The 18,238-nt window shown below is 39.0% G+C and overlaps 1 protein-coding gene across 1 annotated transcript in view; it reads left to right on the top strand.

Annotated features, from left to right (window-relative positions):
- Nucleotides 1-304: 304 nt before the first annotated feature.
- Nucleotides 305-18,238, top strand: part of HIP1 (huntingtin interacting protein 1) — a gene marked incomplete at its 5' end in the record, with an annotated part of 70,139 nt that continues 52,205 nt past the window's right edge. The window contains one exon of the mRNA XM_083352296.1: nucleotides 305-493. Within this exon, the coding sequence (XP_083208422.1) occupies nucleotides 305-493 (189 nt within the window). The remainder of the gene's footprint in view (nucleotides 494-18,238) is intronic.

Below are 18,238 nucleotides of genomic sequence, written 5' to 3' on the forward strand. Positions count from 1 at the left end.
AGGCAGATTCCGCAGAAATAGCCAATCCCATCAAAGCGAACGCTCCTCTACCACTGCCTTTCTCGCGACAGCATTCCTCCTTTCGAGAGGAGGCGTAGGGGCAAGGGGAGAGGAAGGAGGGGGGGGGAATACGGGAGCGGGAAAACAGGCAGGGAAAAAGGGGGCGTGTGCAGAAAGTTCGCCCCTTTGGATCTGAAGCCCAATTAGCAGCGTGGCCAAATGAATGGCAGCCTATGAGAGCCAACCGGAGGAGCGGCATTGGCAGTCCTGTCAGAGCGCGGAGTGGGCCTTCTTACGCGCCGAGATGGAGCGCTCGAGTAGTTCCATCAGGCAGGGATCTAATCCGCTCGCCAAGAGTTTGCGGGGCCGCCGTCGGCTCTCCGGGCCGGTCTCGGCAACAGCCGTGAGCAGCGGAGGTGGTACGGCCGCGCGGGCTGCTGCTGGAGGGGGCCTGGCGGATGTTGCCGAGCGCGACGCCTTCGAGAGAGGGCAGGTACCCGGCTGCGGGAGAACAGTTGCGGCGTGGAAGAGAAGGGAAAGTTGCCGGGGAAAGCGGAGCGGGGTGTGGGTGTGTGTAGGTGGCACAAGGCGGTCCAAAGGGTCAGGGTGTGGTTGGAACTTACCAACTTTTCAGCTACTTTTGCACACTTTCGGGTTTAATTGGCGCGTAACAAACTAATAATAATAATAATAATAATAATAATAATAATAATAATAATAATAATAATAATAATAATAATAATAATAATAATATATAATCTAATGTTGGAAGGGACCTTGGAGGTCATCTAGTCCAACCCCCTGCTCAGGCAGGAAACTTACACAGATTTTTATGTGGAGGTGGACTTAATTTGTCATAGACCGGAATAAAGAAAAAGTTTGTGCTTGGATGGAAATGTTTCAATATTAACAGCTTCTCTTTCAGTCTTTCCTTGCCTGTCTACGGGAGGAAGAGCAGCGGCGTTTTGCCAATGTCATTTTGAAGCCTAGTTGTTAGCCGTCAAAGACCCCGTCTCCTCCTAACTAAAGAGGGAACGTGGCTAGAAATATGGCGTGGAGGAAGCTTTTCGGGGTGGGGGGTGGGGAAAGCTTGATTTTTCCTTATAAGAAACAAATAGCCCTACCACACTTTCAAAAGGCTGGGTGGAGGAAGCTTGTAATTAATTCCATGGTGCAGTGGATTCATTGCATGAAATTAAAGATCGGGGCTGGAGAAATGGATGTAGCTAAGAAGACCATAAAAAAATGTTTTAACCTACCTAAGAAAGTTAACAGTACAGCATCAACAAAATTTCGTTTATTTGTTGGCATTAATAGATGTGGCAAAAAAAATATTGATTAGCAATGTGATACTTGTTCAGTTCTGAAACAGAATTGTAACTCTTCATCTGTTACTTCAGAAACTCAAAAACAGGCCTATGATTTCTTGAAAACCAATACTAGATACTGTTGTGATATGTAGTGAACATTGCCACCAAGATAGGCAATGTAATGAACACTAATAAACTTTCATGTGCTATAACCAATATTGTTACTTACGAAAGTTAGTTGCCAAAATGGTAAAATGTATGCTTTCTGAATTCAGAGAACATTTTAGTGGGCAAGTTAGGCCAAGGCCAAACCACACAAGAGAGTTTTGTAGACTGGAGCACAAATGAATACAAGTCTGTATGTGGATGACCTAATTCTGACTAGCAACAAGTGGTAATGATAAAAATAAAAAAAACAGATTGTTTATCATGAGACCTTTGCTCTAAGTCTTTTTTAGGTTGAGAGTGTCTTTGTCAAATTTTCCAGGTGGCTGGTAATGGGTTTTGGAAGATCAGAAGATGATTTGGAAAGACAGAGTGGGAATAGAGGTTACTCTTGTTTCACAGAACAACATTTCGTGTCACTGATGTTATTTTCCTTCTCTCTTATAAGAAACTCTGCGTGTAAAAAAATAATTATGAAACAAAACCATCTTATGGTTTCTCTTCTCCTGGTATATAGGATAATATGCCAACTCCTGATGGCATTCATGCTAAGTGGAGGTACCTCATTCAGAAGTGTTGTACCATATTTATATGGCTTACTTTTTTGTATTACATAACTTTTTGGCTCTGCAGGCTTTGAGCAAAGAAAATAATTAGTGACAGACCATAGAAAAAACATAGAGGCATGTTGCCTTCCTAGAAATGAATACAAAACCTATAACTAAATAAATTTTATAAATAAATAAATGACAAATAAAAGCTGTTCTGTAGGTGTACAATGGTTAGTTGCACACTTTTTTGTTTTCTAGCACTTGCTTTCTCTCAACTATTCATTTACAGTGCTGGCAAGAATCTCATTTATACCTATATCAGGAAAGCTGTTGCTCATGTCTTAAACATTCTCATTTTCTGTTAGAATACTTAATTGTAAAGTTGCAGGATCAAGAATCCCAAACCAAGTGCTCTTTAGAGTTATTAGAATACAGTGCTTATCATCTGGCACTTTCACCATGGCCTTTGTGCTGATAAAATGTAATGGTAATCCAAGATTAGTGAAGGCATCCAGTTATCGACCATTGTGGTGGCTAAACAATTTCTGTAACAGCCTTTCTCAATTTAGGAATCCTGGAATTCTGGAAATTTTGATTCCAACATGCAGGACAGAGATTAAATCTTGTTATGGGAGCCTACATTACGGCCTATTGTGGTATATGAAGTTAGCTGTTCTGTTGGCAGCACATCTAACTGCTAGAAACAAGCAATGATTATTAATCCTAAATAAAAATATGTGAGGTATTTGATATGTTTTCTCTGACATGTATTCTGTTTATATCTTGTGGTATCATTGCACAGAGGTGAGCCAACTCTCTTGGTGCAGTCTAGGAAGGTAAATGTTGCTGAGGACTGTCATTATTAAATACATGTATGTGGCCTGGTCACTAGGTTTGTGAACAGATTACAGTTATCATTATATAATTTTCTCTAGCTTATATTATAGGGCTTCTTTAGAAATAAAATGTTATATATGAGAGAAGAAAAATATTTTGCTTCTAATACACACACACACACACACACCAATATATACACACATACACACACACACATACACAAATACTTCTGAAGGAACTCTAAAATATAAGATGAAGAGCAAATTTAAGAAAAGTAGAAGTGTGAGTTTCTGCATTGGGTGATATAGGTGTACCGAATTCCATTTACAGGTAGTTCTCAACTTATGAACACAATTGAGCCCAAAATTCATGTTGCTAAGTGAAACATTTGTTGTGAATCTTGCCCCATTTTACAACTTTTCTTGCCACAGTTGCTAAGTGAATCACTACAACTGTTGTGTTAGTAACCTGGTTGTTAAGTGAATCTGGATTCCCCATTGATTTTGCTTGTCAGAAGGTTGCAAAGGTGATCATGTGACCTCGCGATGCTGCAACCGATCATGGGGATGCTGCAAAGGTCATAAGTGTAAAAAAAAAAGTCATGTCACTTTTCCAGTGCTGTTGTAACTTTGAATGGTCGCTAAATGGACTACCTTTATCATCTTTATTATTTTTATAAACACAAGGTGCCAACATACCTAACATTCCTTCCTCCTCCTGGCTACATTATGTCTTGACTGTACTATCTATTCACATCCCCTCATCTTTGTTATGGGGAATGTAGAGATTTATGAAACATTGTTAGAAATGCAGGGATAAGCAAATTTGTGATCCTATTGAAATTGGGTTCGGTTTATGTTATTGATGAAAGCATCCCAGCACTATAAAAGAGAACCTTGTAATACAATATGGTAGAATTATGTAATATGTTTAGGCCCAGAAACCTGATGAATCTGAATGATTTCCTGCATTTGAAGACTTTTCACTTCAACCTCTATATATTGTGAAATCTTGATTGATTTTATTGTTTCTAAGCATTCACTGCCCTCTTGCAGATTTTCACCAGTCCCATTTACTAAAGAGCTAACTGTAATGAGGAAGATAGAATATTAGCTATAGTACAAGTAAATTATCTCAGGATGCAGCACATTGAGTACACAGTCTGTTTAAATAGAGAAAGCAATGCAGAACATACTGCTTCACTGGCTTTATTGCTTCTGCGCAGAACAAGGTGGCATTGCTTTTTCATATTATGAATCACTTATTTTATTAAGATTTACTAAGAGTGGAGGACTGAAACAATTTATGGTTCATCATGGACAGTAATTTAATAAATTTATTTCTGAATAAATTGGGCTTGGATTCTAATGTAGGGGGAAGTCATAGGAATATAACTTGGCAACCATTTATGCTGTTATTTGGATTATTTGGGGCTTGTAAATCTCAAGAAACTCAACAAGGTGTATAGAAAAATTTGGACTGCTACCTGCCTACTCAACACTTGCTCTGACTAGCTGCTTAACTTGGCCAAAATGAGACTTGCCCTTTGATGAAGGAGACAGTCTGTTCTCCTTGCAGATGGCTTACATTTCCCCAAAAGATTAATGAGACTGTAGGTCAGCTTCAAATACTCCATTTACTGGAAAGACCAATGAGAAGACAGTGACCTTGCAGCTTCAGACATAACTAAATGATATTGATTATCTGATTGCTAACTGAAAAGGGCAGTTTAAGTATGTTTTATTGTATGGGTGAATGGGAAGATAGTCTTACTAGTTTATTCTGGTAGCTTTCGGTATGGTATACAGTATTAATGTGAAATTGCTAACTGTTTCAGTGTTTTGTAGAATTCTGAAAGTTGGTGAAATTCAACTCAACTATTCCAGGAAGCAATCAATACATTAGGATTTTGTCTAATAATGACCCAGATGAGAGGAACAAAGTACTATTAAATTTGGACAAGGTAGAGATATTGTTCTTAAATGAAAAAAAATGGACTTGGAAACTGAGGTGGGTGGGATGGGGATACTTGCCTCCAGAAAGAGCAGTTCCATAACCTAAGAGTTCTTCATCCTCAGCTGTCACAGATCCTCAGGTTAGGTTCATAGTAAGGAATATATTTGCACCAGCTATGTCCCTTCCTAGGCTTGTTGAACTTGATGGCAGTTATCCATATCCTGGCTATGTTATGCATTGACTATTGCAACATATACCACATACTGCCTTAGTGCCCAGAAGTGTCAATAAGTGACAGGTGCAACAGCTATGCTGCTAACAGTGCAAGGTACCAATTTTACCTGAAGCTTATATTCCATTTGGTTCAGACAGTACTGAAATAGCATAAAGAAACAAACAAATCTACCTTCCTTAGCTACCAGTTGCTTACCAAGCATTATTTAAGATGTTAATATTTCTTTAAGTTGATATACCACCAACTATCAAACAACAAACAAAAACTTTTAAATCAAGACAATAACAGTTAAAGTAACAAAACCACAAAGCAAGTAAGAACCAACAGTTACCAGTAACAATATAAGATTCCTTGACTCTGCAGGGAGTCCATTTCAGAGATTTGGTATGGCAAAAGTTAAAGCTTGATCCAGAGTCACCGCCAGATATGTTAGCTGCAACAATTGCTGATCATCTCAAATACAGTATGTATAGAAAAAAATGCTATCTCAAGTAGACTTAATCTTAAGACATACTGGGCATTAATTGTAATAAGCAGGACTTGTTTTTTGCTCATAAGGGACGCGGTGGCTCAGTGGGTTAGGACGCTGAGCTTGTCGATCAGAAGGTTGGCAGTTTGGCGGGTCGAATCCCGAGTGCCGCGTAACAGAGTGAGCGCCTGTTACTCGTCCCAGCTTCTACCAACCTAGCAGTTTGAAAACACGTAAAAATGCAAGTAGAAAAATAGGGACCACTACGGTGGGAAGGTAACAGCGTTCCGTGCGCCTTTGGCGTCTAGTCATGCCGGCCACATGACCACGGAGACGTCCTCGGACAAGTGCTGGCTCTTCGGCTTTGAAACGGAGATGAGCACTGGCCCCTAGAGTTGGAAACGACTAGCACGCATGTGCGGGGGAAACTCTACCTTTACCTTTATTTTTTGCTCAGAAAAAAAATGGCACCTAGTTCTGTGCCAAGTACTGCATGGGATTTCCTTATTTCTGCAAATTCTGCTGCTGAGTTTTATATCAACTGAAATTTCCAGATGATAGCCAAGCCTAAAATCTAAGCTACCTACAAACTGACTGTTCTGTACCAGCCTGCTACCGGCCCTGCAGAAAAGGCAACCCCTTTATAAACGGCAAGAGGCTGGAATGACGTCTGCCAAATTTATTACTACAAAAAACAAACAAGACACGTACCAAGATACAGGAGCTTTGAAACACTATCTGAGCGGTTGCTTTCAGCAAACCAGCCCTCCCCAAACATTCCCTTTATAAAGAGTTCAGGGCGTGGCCTCTCTCTTCCTCCTTCCGAGAAGCCCCACAGCCTTCCTCTGTTTACTCCTACTTGACTGCCTCCTGCGTCGGGCGTCCTTGAACAGGGCCAGCTGTGGGTCATCTTCATCCACACTGTCAGGCTCACACAGCTGGATCTCCATGGTTACCAAGTGGGAGGGGCCTGCCTGAGGGCTATCATCAGCAAGATCTTCAACCCCCTCAGCAAGGTCTTCAACACCCCCCTCCTCCTCTGATTCGTCCGACCCAACTGCCGAACCCACAGGCTGACCCTGAATCACAACACTGACCAGCCAAGAGATTGCCTTTCCCATTGTGAACTTTCCTGGCTTTAATTTTGCAGGACAGGTTACTTAGAAGATATCGCAATCATTAGACAACCTTGTTTTTGGTACGAAGGACCATATTCTTGGCTTTTCTTATGTTGCTCCTGGATTATGGACTGTGCTTCATGGGTGTTGCATCTTTGACTCCAGGCTTTTAATTATAGATTAATTTTTGTACTTTTATTTATATTTTACTCTTTCAATATGTTGTTAATTGCCTTTATTCATTAGAATAGAAAGATAGGATATGTAGTACATTGGATACAGAGTTAAAAATAAAAAAAATCTATAAATAAATCACAAAGGTACTACATCCAAGACGGTATCTCTACTTAAGTAAGCAAATATTAATTGGCCAACTAGGAAATATACCAAAAGAGAAATGCCTTTAAAAATATTTGATCAATTGATTAGATTTTGATTAATTTGAATACCACCTGAAAATTAATTATGAAGTATGGCAGTGATCTTAATGGGGAATAGATATACAGATGACACAGACTTGCTAAAGGACAGTTAAAATGCAGTTTTCATTAAGGATGAATGGGATCATTCTCATAGTAGTATTTTCATTTTTTGTGGGCTTCACCACATGTGTGGCAAATCCATTGCATGTGAAGATGAACTACTTCTTGTATGGCAAAGGCATGCAGATTCTGAAAACTGAAGTTATAGCTTCTGATAAAAATAGCTCCATTATTGTGGCCAATATTGACAGCCATCAATTTGTGTTCAGAAGATACTACATTAAATATTTATTATGCAGAAATAAGGCAGCTTTTAACAAACGAGGGGTGGGAGGGGGAAAAAACCTCTTAGGGTTTAATGCTTTCCCCCCCAGTACAGATATTGTAGTTTTATGTTTTCTAGAAAGTGCATGGGGTTACTCTGACTTTTATACACTTGAAAACAACCCAATAAAATGGTTTTGGAGAAGCTAATACTGTATCATATGATGGGATTTATGTAGTACATGCATTAAATATGAAGTATTATCTTTGATGTGAAAGAGTTCATTTCTCACTGAGCTTGATGGTCATAGTGCAGAAATATTATAGGCACAGTGCCAAGCTGATTTATAAGAGGTCAAATTTTCAGCACACGGAGTACACAAAAAAGAATCAAACCATGGCTAAGGGCAGTTTTATACTGAAGTCCAAACTAAAGGAAATAATTGTATAAATTCATCTTGTTAGAGCATTTCATTTAATGTTCTTAGAGGTCTAGTGATAGGAGTACTCTGTAATTCAAAAGTTAGCTTTCCATTTTATGCTAGAAGCCATAATATGATTAGTTGAGCTTTAGCTTTATTATATACATGTAGATTTATACCTTTTTTCCTGAGAACTCAAGGAGGGTGAACTTAGGGTCTCTCCACAATAATATTCTTCAGATATTGGTTGGGCTACAAGAGTATAACTGGTACAGAATCACATAATGAGCTTTGTGGTCAAATGACGTCTTGAACCTGGGTCTCTCTGATACAAGTCTAACAATCATTACAATTATGGTTTAGTGTTAAGTGTCTTTATATTCAACAAGCTATGTGTAAACAAATCATGGCTTAGCATGATTAATGAACTTCAACTGTTAAGCATCACAGTCACTCAAACAAATGTGCTGTTCACAAAGCCATTGGGCTGAATAGCATCTACCATCTTGTCAGGTGCCTTGCCCCAAACCCCAGTGCAGATGAAGACCAATCAAAATTGAGACAATAGCATTTCCAAGAATCAATTGATCAACACCTCATAGGAAATCTCCATTCACCAACCCAACTCCTCTAAGTTCATATGTGATGCAGACTACAAATGCTACAACACACCTGTCCTTTCTAAGGAAGTCTCACAGGGAAATGGAGTGAAACATCTGCCAGAAGCCTGCTTAGCATGTCAATACTAATCCCCTAAAGTCTGGAGAAATTTGACCACAAAGTATGTACAGTATAGCAGCATAGTACAGTACAGTATAGTCATGAAAGAAAACTACATTGCTATCATTAATGGAAGAGCAGGTATTGTAGAAAAAAAAAATAAGAACAAGCCTGGAATTTCATGAATTTCTATATGCTTCTCTACAGAATTTTGGATTGCAAAATTGGAACTGCCTACAGTCACTTTATTATGAGATTGGTGGCTATATAAATGCAAGAAATAAATAAATACATAACTTTTAAGCAAAATGCAAGAAATAAGTAAATAACTTTTAAGCATGCTGTTGATCATTTATTTTTCAAAGTTCAGGGATATATTGTTTCCAGAATGCAATTTTTGGACAACATTCAAAAACCCTCATGTTTCTGAAGTCTAGGATGAGCAAAGAAAATATATAAGTACAAATAACTTTCAGAGACAAGTAGGGAGGAATAACATGATATATACATTTCTTTGTTATGCACTGAAACCAGGCTGCATTGGCTGGAGATTATAGTGCTCTGAAATCGGTCTTCATACTTCTGTATTTGATGCTAAATGTCAAAATTTAAGATGATTCCATTTTTTTCTGATAGTACATAACTAAACCTGCCTTATTCAAGGCAAGTGAGTGTTCAGTCCTGGTCACATTAATTTGAGTGTCTGGTGGTAAACATCCTCTGGAGACTCTTGCTGACATTTTCTCTTATTTCTGAAGTCCCAATATAGCATAGCAAATGCTTCAGAAAACTTTACCGAAATTATTGAAAGCTGGTTCTTTCATAATTTGATTTAAGGTTTATTCCCTCTTTTTTTCCATTACTCTTTTTTTCCAGAATAATCATTACAGTATATGGATTTCCAGTTAGCCCTTGTAAATTCTGCATAATAGCTATTTGGAGTTGTCTAGTAGATTCCAAATATATTTTTCCTTCCTGAATCATTTATTATTAATGAAACATTAATGTCCATGGTTCTGCTTTTCACAAATAAAAATTGGTAACTGAATGCTGCTGATTTATTAAGGGTCAGATCCTCCTAATCTCTAGGATTTTCTGGGTTGGTAACTGAATTGACAGATTTGCTTCTACCAATGAAGGAGAATATTTGTAGCTCAGGTTTAAAATGAGGGGTCCTTGGTGCTCTCTGAGCTTGCTTGTTTTCTTGCAAACATTTCATTATCCTAATTAGGTAACATCAACAGTGCTAGACCCCTCAGATTTGCTTCTCATTGCATCCTTTATTGAGCAAGTATCCTACTTTGTCATCTGTCATTTTTTTCTTTCAGAGAAAGGCCATTAAAGAAAATATGGTAACTAGCACAATGCATTTTTATAACCATATTTTATTATTATTTTTATAATCACAAATCCTTAATATTTTATCAGCAACATGTTGTCTGGGTTCCAATATTTAGCTTACTAATACATGTTAAACTCCTTTCTTTATACTTCATTTTTCTAGCCATTGGTAAAATGTATCCCATGTTCTAAAGCAGGGGTCCCCAACCCCTGATTCGTGGACAGGTAGTGGGCCGTGGCATGCCAGCAACCGGGCCACACAAACTAGCAAAGCCCCATCTGCAAGAGGCAGGCAGCACACAAAACCACACACCCTCCAGTCCATGGAAAACCTCTCTCCATGGAACTGGTCCCTGGTGCCCAAAAGGTCGGGGACCTCTGTTCTAAAGTATTCTGAATCTTCTTTCTCCTTCATTTTCAATGTAAGTCTGTCCATTTCTGCACAGTCCAAAATTTTCCTGATTATCTCTTCCTCCTCTGGTAATTCTTCATCTTTCCAATGTTGAGCAAATACAATTCTTGCTGCCGTTAATACATGTAACATTAAATATATACATTCTTTCTCATAATTTCCTGCAATTATACCTAACAGAAATAATTCTGGCTTAAAATCTATGAGTTTTTTTTTTGTCATTTTCTCTAACCATATATGTATACTTGACCAAGATCTTTTAGCCTTAGGGCAAGTTCACCAAAGATGATAATATATGCCTGGTTTTTGTCTACATTTCCAACAATTGCTAGACATATCTTTAAACATTTTTGCTAACCTCACAGGTGGTAAGTGCCATCAGTAAAACATTTTATATACTATTTTTTGTAAGCCACCACCTTTGTTATTTTAGAATTTCTTTCCCAAAGTCTTTGCCAGTTTTCTAGCTCTATGTTATGCCCAAATTTTTTTTGCCCATATTATCGTTTCTTTAACATGTTCCTTTTCCATCTTTAAACTTAGCATCTTCTTATACAGTTTCTTAAATCAATTTTTCATCTGATGCCAATAGTATCTGGTCAAATTCTGTTTGTTCTTTATAGAATCCAGATGTTTTAGCATCTTTTTCATCTCATTTGAATTTGCAGGTGTGCCACCATGATAGATCAATCCTTGTCTAGATTTTAGTTTTCCTTCAAGCACAATGCATTTTGACAAGTAGCATTAAAAGGCTTTCATCTGGGATCCTTTCTTTGTCATAAAACATAAGCTAAAAGCCAGTGGCAATCCTGAGCCTCTCAAGAAGCAATACTTGGGTGCTGTAGGCATCTCTGCTATAACTTTTTTCTTAAAGCTTGTTTTTCCCCCCTCAAATATACAGCTATAACTTAATAACATTTTTAATGTTTTTGTTTGATTTAAGCAGTGGAATTCACATGCTGTTGGCATCTGTTCCCTGACAAGTTAATCCTAATGCTTTTGAAGGAAAGTAAATATAATTCATGTTTATTTGTTATAGTCTTTTCTGATAGTTTTGTTTGAGAAGCACATTAATCATCTGGAATATTTTTGGCAGGAGTTTGATTTTATGAAAAAATAAGAAAAAGAAGAATTCAGACAGGGATATGGTAAAGAAAATAAACCCTTCACTACTGTTTAAAAACAATTTTGGTTGCTCATGTATGCTCTACTTGCTGTATAGAGAAACAAGTCTTCATGAGATTTCTAATTATTTCAAAATGTCTTCCCCCTGTAAATTCCATTTTTTAGGACTCATGTCTGAGGTATGTTCTCTAAAAAATGCAGGAAGTAGCTAATGCTAAATAAGTGTAACATTAAAAATAAACTAATGGTATTCATTCATGTTTTTATATGATATATGATAAGGGTCCCGTAAGGATAATACAGTATATGGTATTATCATATAAACAATACATATATATAAATAAGTATTGTTTACATCAGGGGTGTCAAACTCAATTTCACTGAGGGCCGTATTAGCATTGCAGTTGCCCTCAAGGGGCCGGGTGGGCGTGGCCTGCTGGGTGGGCGTGGCCAGCTCTACATCGTTGGCATCAAGGGTGCCTATGGGGGCCTGGGCAGGAGTGGGACAGATCTGAGGGTCTCTGGCAGAAGGGGGGTCTCTGGGCCAGGGCCAAGGCAGTGGGGGCCGTTCCCTCACTGTTTTCAGGATGGCTTCGCGGGCCACATGACACCACTTCGCGGGCCAGATCTGGCCCCCGGGCCTTGTGTTTGACACGTCTGGTTTACATGGTGAGACAGGATAAATGTTTTTTAAACGGCATTGTAATAGTGAAAAGACATTCTAGACTAGAGAAAGAAAAGGAAAGAAAACAAGCCACTGGAATAGACAAAAAACCTACCCTGATTATGCAATCTGCACACACAGTAGAAGGGCCCCCTAGTTGCAAAGCATTGCCTTAGGAAGAGAATCAATTTACCTGCAGTGATTGAAATTATGGACTAAGATTGGGAAAATCCAATCATGAAATCTCAATGGACTATATTAGGCCTGAGAATATTTCTTAGCCTAGTCTCCCTTAAAGGACAATTGTAATGGTAGAACTGTTATGTATCTTACTTGAAATACTGGATGAAACGAAGCAAACAAATTGAATAAATAAAAGCACAACTTATCACACATACCAGTTGTGTACCTGATGTTTGCTTAGATAACATGCACTGAAAGGTTGCAGGTACCGTAGCTGTTTTAAGTTGTAAAATTGATAACCTATCAAAGCAATAATTAACTCGTAGTTTTAATCTGATTAATTAATGGGAAAAGATCTATTAAGGGATATAGTCTTGAAAACTAAACTCTACCTCCATGTTGGGCACAGCATGCTTCCAAAAATCAGGTGCGAGTGAACAGTTACAGAAGAGTGATACATCTCTCTTCTGTTTACAAGCACCCCACAGTTAGTGACCAGTATGAGAAAATAATGGAGTAAACAACAAAAACTTTCTTATGATCTTATTTAAAAGTTTACCAGCCATTTGTTCACTTATAAAGCCAACATGATATTTACATTAATCTTTGAAAAGCATGCATAATGCATTGAAAAATAAGCATTTTGATATTCATTTTGTAGTACATTATGTGCCGTAATATGTAGACAAGATAAATTGATGAGGTAGTGCTGCATGATGGGTCTGTCAAGTCCGTAATGTCCTCATGAGTAAGAGCTGAATGTCCTATTTCAAGCCACGTATTCCACATATTCACAAACATGCAGAGAATTTTGTACAGTTTATTAGGGAGTTTTCAAAGAAATAAACAAGTGGCAAAGGAAAGTTGCATACAAACATGCACGCACAACTGTGCACAAGAAATCAAGTCCTCTAAAGTCCAGTAAGCATGTCCTGAGAGTCCAAATCCAAAACAGCAGGCACAAGAGTGGTCAGGCAAAGTCCAAAGGTTCTAGCAGGGTTATCAGCCGATCTATATCCAGAATCACAGTCACAAGATTTCAAGTCGAGACAGGAAGCCACATGGAATCCAGGTTAACAAAGAGTTGTTGCCAATGGAAGGGCTTGAGCTCGCTTCTCTTCTTATCTAGAAGCAACCCTGGTGTTGCTCATTTGGAAGGATGAGGTTCTTTCTTGCAAGGAACCTTTGCTCTGCTCTCCTGTCCTCACAGAGAGCCCTTGCACTAGGAGGGGGTGGCAGCTCAGACTCCTCATCTTTTGAGACCAGCAGCAACAGTGTCTCCTGGTTGGGGGGTGGGGGGTGCACAGGCTCTTCTGCCTGAAGCTGCTCAGCTGTCAGTTTCATCATCACAGAGTGAAGTGGGCATGACATTGAGGATCTTTTGGAGTAAGAATGGTGTTTATGCCATGGCTAGACTACAGCATGGTTAGATTAGAATTGCTGATGTTCCTATGCAGGAAAAGAAAATCTAAAGGAAACATAGTGGAAACTTAGAACCATGTACACGGAAAAGCTCAACACAGTGAAAGACTAAGTGAATTGACTACACATTGACATCTTAGGCATCAAAGAAAAGAAAAGGACTTTCAATCAGAATATCAGACTGATTACTACTCAAGGTACAAAAGAAATGAAGGAACAATATTGCTTTCGGAGTCAGGAATGATATAGTAGGGTCTACTTGGGTACAATACCATCAGCAATCAAGTATTATCAATTATACTTTGCAAATAACCCTTTAAAATGATGTTTATTAAGAACAAAAATATACTTAGATTGCAGAGCTTAGGAACCTGAAAAGAAGTAGGATTTTTGCCAATCCAAGCATTTCTTCAACCCTAAAACAATCTTCCAACAATTAAAATGATGCCTATATGCATGGACATTACCAGATTCGGTACACAGAAATCAAACTGGCACATTATTGGCACAAGGAAGTGGAGAGCAGTCATAACAGCAAAGAAATGACTACGGGCTTACTATGGAACAAAAAAAGGGGCGCGGTGGCTCAGTGGGTTAGGACGCTGAGCTTGTCGATCAGAAGGTCGGCAGTTTGGCAGGTCGAATCCCGAGTGCCGTGTAACAGAGTGAGCGCCTGTTACTCGTCCCAGCTTCTGCCAACCTAGCAGTATGAAAGCACGTAAAAATGCAAGTAGAAAAATAGGGACCACTACGGTGGGAAGGTAACAGTGTTCCGTGCACCTTTGGCATCTAGTCATGCCGGCCACATGACCACGGAGATGTCCTCGGACAAGCGGCTTTGAAACAGAGATGAGCACCGGCCCCTAGAGTCAGAAATGACTAGCACGCATGTGCGGGGGAACCTTTACCTTTACCTTTATGGAACAAAAGGGACGCGGTGGCTCAGTGGGTTAGAACGCTGAGCTTGTCGATCAGAAGGTTGGCAGTTTGGTGGGTCAAATCCCGAGCACCGCGTAACAGAGTGAGCGCCTGTTACTCGTCCCAGCTTCTGCCAACCTAGCAGTTTGAAAGCACGTAAAAATGCAAGTAGAAAAATAGGGACCACTACGGTAGAAAGGTAACAGCATTCCATGTGCCTTTGGCATCTAGTCATGCCGGCCACACGACCACGGAGACCTCCTCGGACAAGTGCTGGCTCTTCGGCTTTGAAATGGAGATGAGCACTGGCCCCTAAAGCATGTGCAGGGGAACCTTTACCTTTATGGAACAAAATACAAACTGCTTACATGCTAGTTCCAAATCAAGCTAAAGTGGAGGAAAGCCAATCAGTTTCCAAATATGTTGAACATACATCTTCCATTTTCCAGAAGAGTAATAATCATTTTGAAGTCTTAAACTTCAATGACAGAAAAGCAGAGTGACTGTGGTATGAAATTGAAAAGTTGTTAAGAATGTGAAGAGACATTGCCAGAAACCAAAGTATAAATGAAAGGAAATTGGATGTCAGAATAAATTGAGAATTCCCAAGAAGCAAAGAAAAGCCGAAGCCAAGAAAGAGAGAGATTTCAGAAAATAACAATTTCAGAGAGCTGATTGACAAGAAAATAAGCAGTTTTATGATGATATCTGTAAAGACATGGAAGATTATCTGGAGATCCAGAAAAACTAAGGAAAGTATTCCAAAAGATCTTTGAAATCAAATGGAAGTTCCAGCCTCAAATTAGCATGTTAAAGGATGCAAGTGGACAAAGAACAACTGATTCAGGTATCAGTTAAAGATAGGAGTACACTAAAATTATGAACAGATGACACCTTAGAAGATACTATTTAGAATGTTGAAGAAATTAACTAGATAGACTGTCTAGTACTAGAAGGTAAAGCTAGACCAGCACTCCATTCATTACCAAGTTGGAAGGCTACAGGAATTTGTACAGTGTCTGTAGAAATATAGTAAGCCATTGAAGAATCAATAAACATTCTAATCAAACAATGCCAACAAATCTGAGATTGGAAGAGGTCAGTCTACATTGAAATGGGCAGTAGGAATTGCCTTAAGGCAGGGGTGTCAAACTCAATTTCATTGAGGGCCGCATCAGCATTGCAGTTGCCCTCAGGGGGCCGGGTGGGTATGGCCAGGGTGGGCGTGGCCTACTGGGTGGGCGTGGCTAGAGTGCGTATGGCCTACTGGGTAGGCGTGGCCAGCTCTACATCATTCGCATCACGGGTGCCTGGGCAGGAGTGGGACAGATCTGAGGGTCTCTGGCAGAAGGAGGGTCTCAGGGCCAAGGCAGTGGGGGCCATTCCCTCACTGTTTCCAGGATGGCTTCGCAGGCCACATGAAACCACTTCGCGAGCCGGATCTGGCCCCCAGGCCTTGTGTTTGATATGTCTGCCTTAAGGAATAAGAGAAAAGAGCTACAACTAAGACAATGGTCAGATAAAACACATGTGAATCCATCACAGAAATATAATTTAGAAAAGCATCTCAGACTTGACCCTTCCTAGTTTTCCTGAAAATAGAGGGAAGGAAGAAGGAAGCTTATTCAGACTTGCAAGAATCTGCTACTGTAACCTTATATAATAAAAGTACTATCAACATTGATAAGTGGTTTCCTAGTCTGGTCTGCCTCAAAAGTGCTGACATACATACCAATACCGAAGAAAAGAGATTGTCCAGTCTTTCATAAAATATCTTTAATTTCCTATGACAGCAAAAATAATGTTTAGGATTATCCAATCCAGATTATACATCAAAAGGGAGATAACCTCTGTCTTTTAGGATTCACTATTAACAAAAAAGGAAGTAGTGGTCAAAAAAAGCCATAAACTGGCACTTGGTAATTAGCAATGAAAGTCTTGGAAAAAGATAATCAGTATGCAAAGATATTATGACATATCTTTGGTTATAAAGATCAGAATTGTTCATGCAGGCAATGGTTTTCTCTATGACACTCTATGGCAGTGAAAGTAAAAGAACAGAAAAAGGCAAGAACATAGAAAGAGAATTGGCATTTTTTTAACTGTGTTGAAAATAACTCCCAAGAATGTTATGGACAACCAAGAAAAATAAATGCTTTGTAGAAAAAATCAATTCAGAATTCTCTCAAAGCATAAATGACCATTATGCCTAGTTCTCTTGAGAAGTCTATAATGTTAGGAGCCATGGTGGTGCAGTGATTAGAAAGCACCATTGCAAGCTAATTCAGCTCATTGCCAGGAGTTCGAGTCTCACCGGCTCAAGGTTGACTCAGCCTTCCATCCTTCCAAGGTTGGTAAAGTGAGAATCCAGATTGTTTGGGGATAATATGCTGACTCTGTAAACCTCTTAGAGAGTGCTGTAAATCAATATGAAGTTGTAGATAAGTCTAAGTCCTATTGCTATGGCTAAGGTGGAAGAGAAAAGATGATCAGCAGCAAGATAGATGGAGTCTATTACAGTGATGATGGATGCACTGTTTGAGGATCTGAAAGGTCAGGTTGGGAATAGGTCATCCTAGAGAAAATATGTGGTTGCTAAGAGTTACCATCAATATGCTGGCACATAATCAATACAATATATACTATATATGCATTTTAACAGAATAACAGAGTTGGAAGGGACATTGGAGGTCTTCTAGTTCAACTCCCTGTTCAAGCAGGAAACCCTGTACCATTTCAGACAAATTGTTGTTCAGTCTCTTCTTAAAAATCTCCAGTGTTGGAGCACCCACAACTTCTGCAGGCAAGTTGTTGCACTGATTAATTGTTCTGTCAGGAAACTTCTCCTTAATTCTAGGTTGATTCTCCCCTTGATTAGTTTCCATTCACTGCTTCTTGTCCTGTTCTGCAAGGTGAAAAACTATCACAAATCTTTTTAAAAAATACAAAAGCAAACAGAAAAACTACAGTCCAATCTATATGTTAGTTTTGGAGTTGTGAATCACGTTGATTCATTTTCAGTTGCAGACAAAATCAAATTTTCAAGTGTGCTTTGCTACAAGTTGTTCTAGCCTTTGGCAACATCCTGTGATTACATGTTCTTAATGCAGAATGTAGCCTGGTTTTAAACATAAGTGTATTTGAGTGGCTACTTCTTTAGAATTTGGCAGTCCACTTGGAAAGTGCCTATGTGGATCATTTTCTCAAGAGTGAATTAATTGGTCTTATAAGATTACTGTTTCTTCTTTTCCTTGCTGGTAAGCATAAGAGTACCCTTCTCGTTTCAAGTTGTTGTCATAGAAGGAAGATATTTTTTCTCCAAATAAATGTTAGGAAATAAATAAAACAGGAAGGCAATCTTAGATTCATTCAGAATGTAGTAATAGAAGCAAATTTTGACAAACTAAGCTTTGTGGAAGAATATCATTTTAAATTTAGGGGAACTTTTTATAGTTAGCATGGGACTTTGAAAAAGGGAGGCTCTTAGTGAAAGGGAAGGAGTTGCTAAATCCAAGGCTAAAAGGAGGGGGAGTAAAATTGTAATTCACTATTTGCCTGCTGTCAAGTGAACAGCAGGCACTAATAGAACAAAGTTTTCTTTATGAGCCATACTTCATGTCACTTGCTTTCCTCAATACCCTAAT

This window comes from Vipera ursinii (genome assembly GCF_947247035.1).
Source record: "Vipera ursinii genome assembly, chromosome: 1".
Taxonomy (NCBI): domain Eukaryota; kingdom Metazoa; phylum Chordata; class Lepidosauria; order Squamata; family Viperidae; genus Vipera; species Vipera ursinii.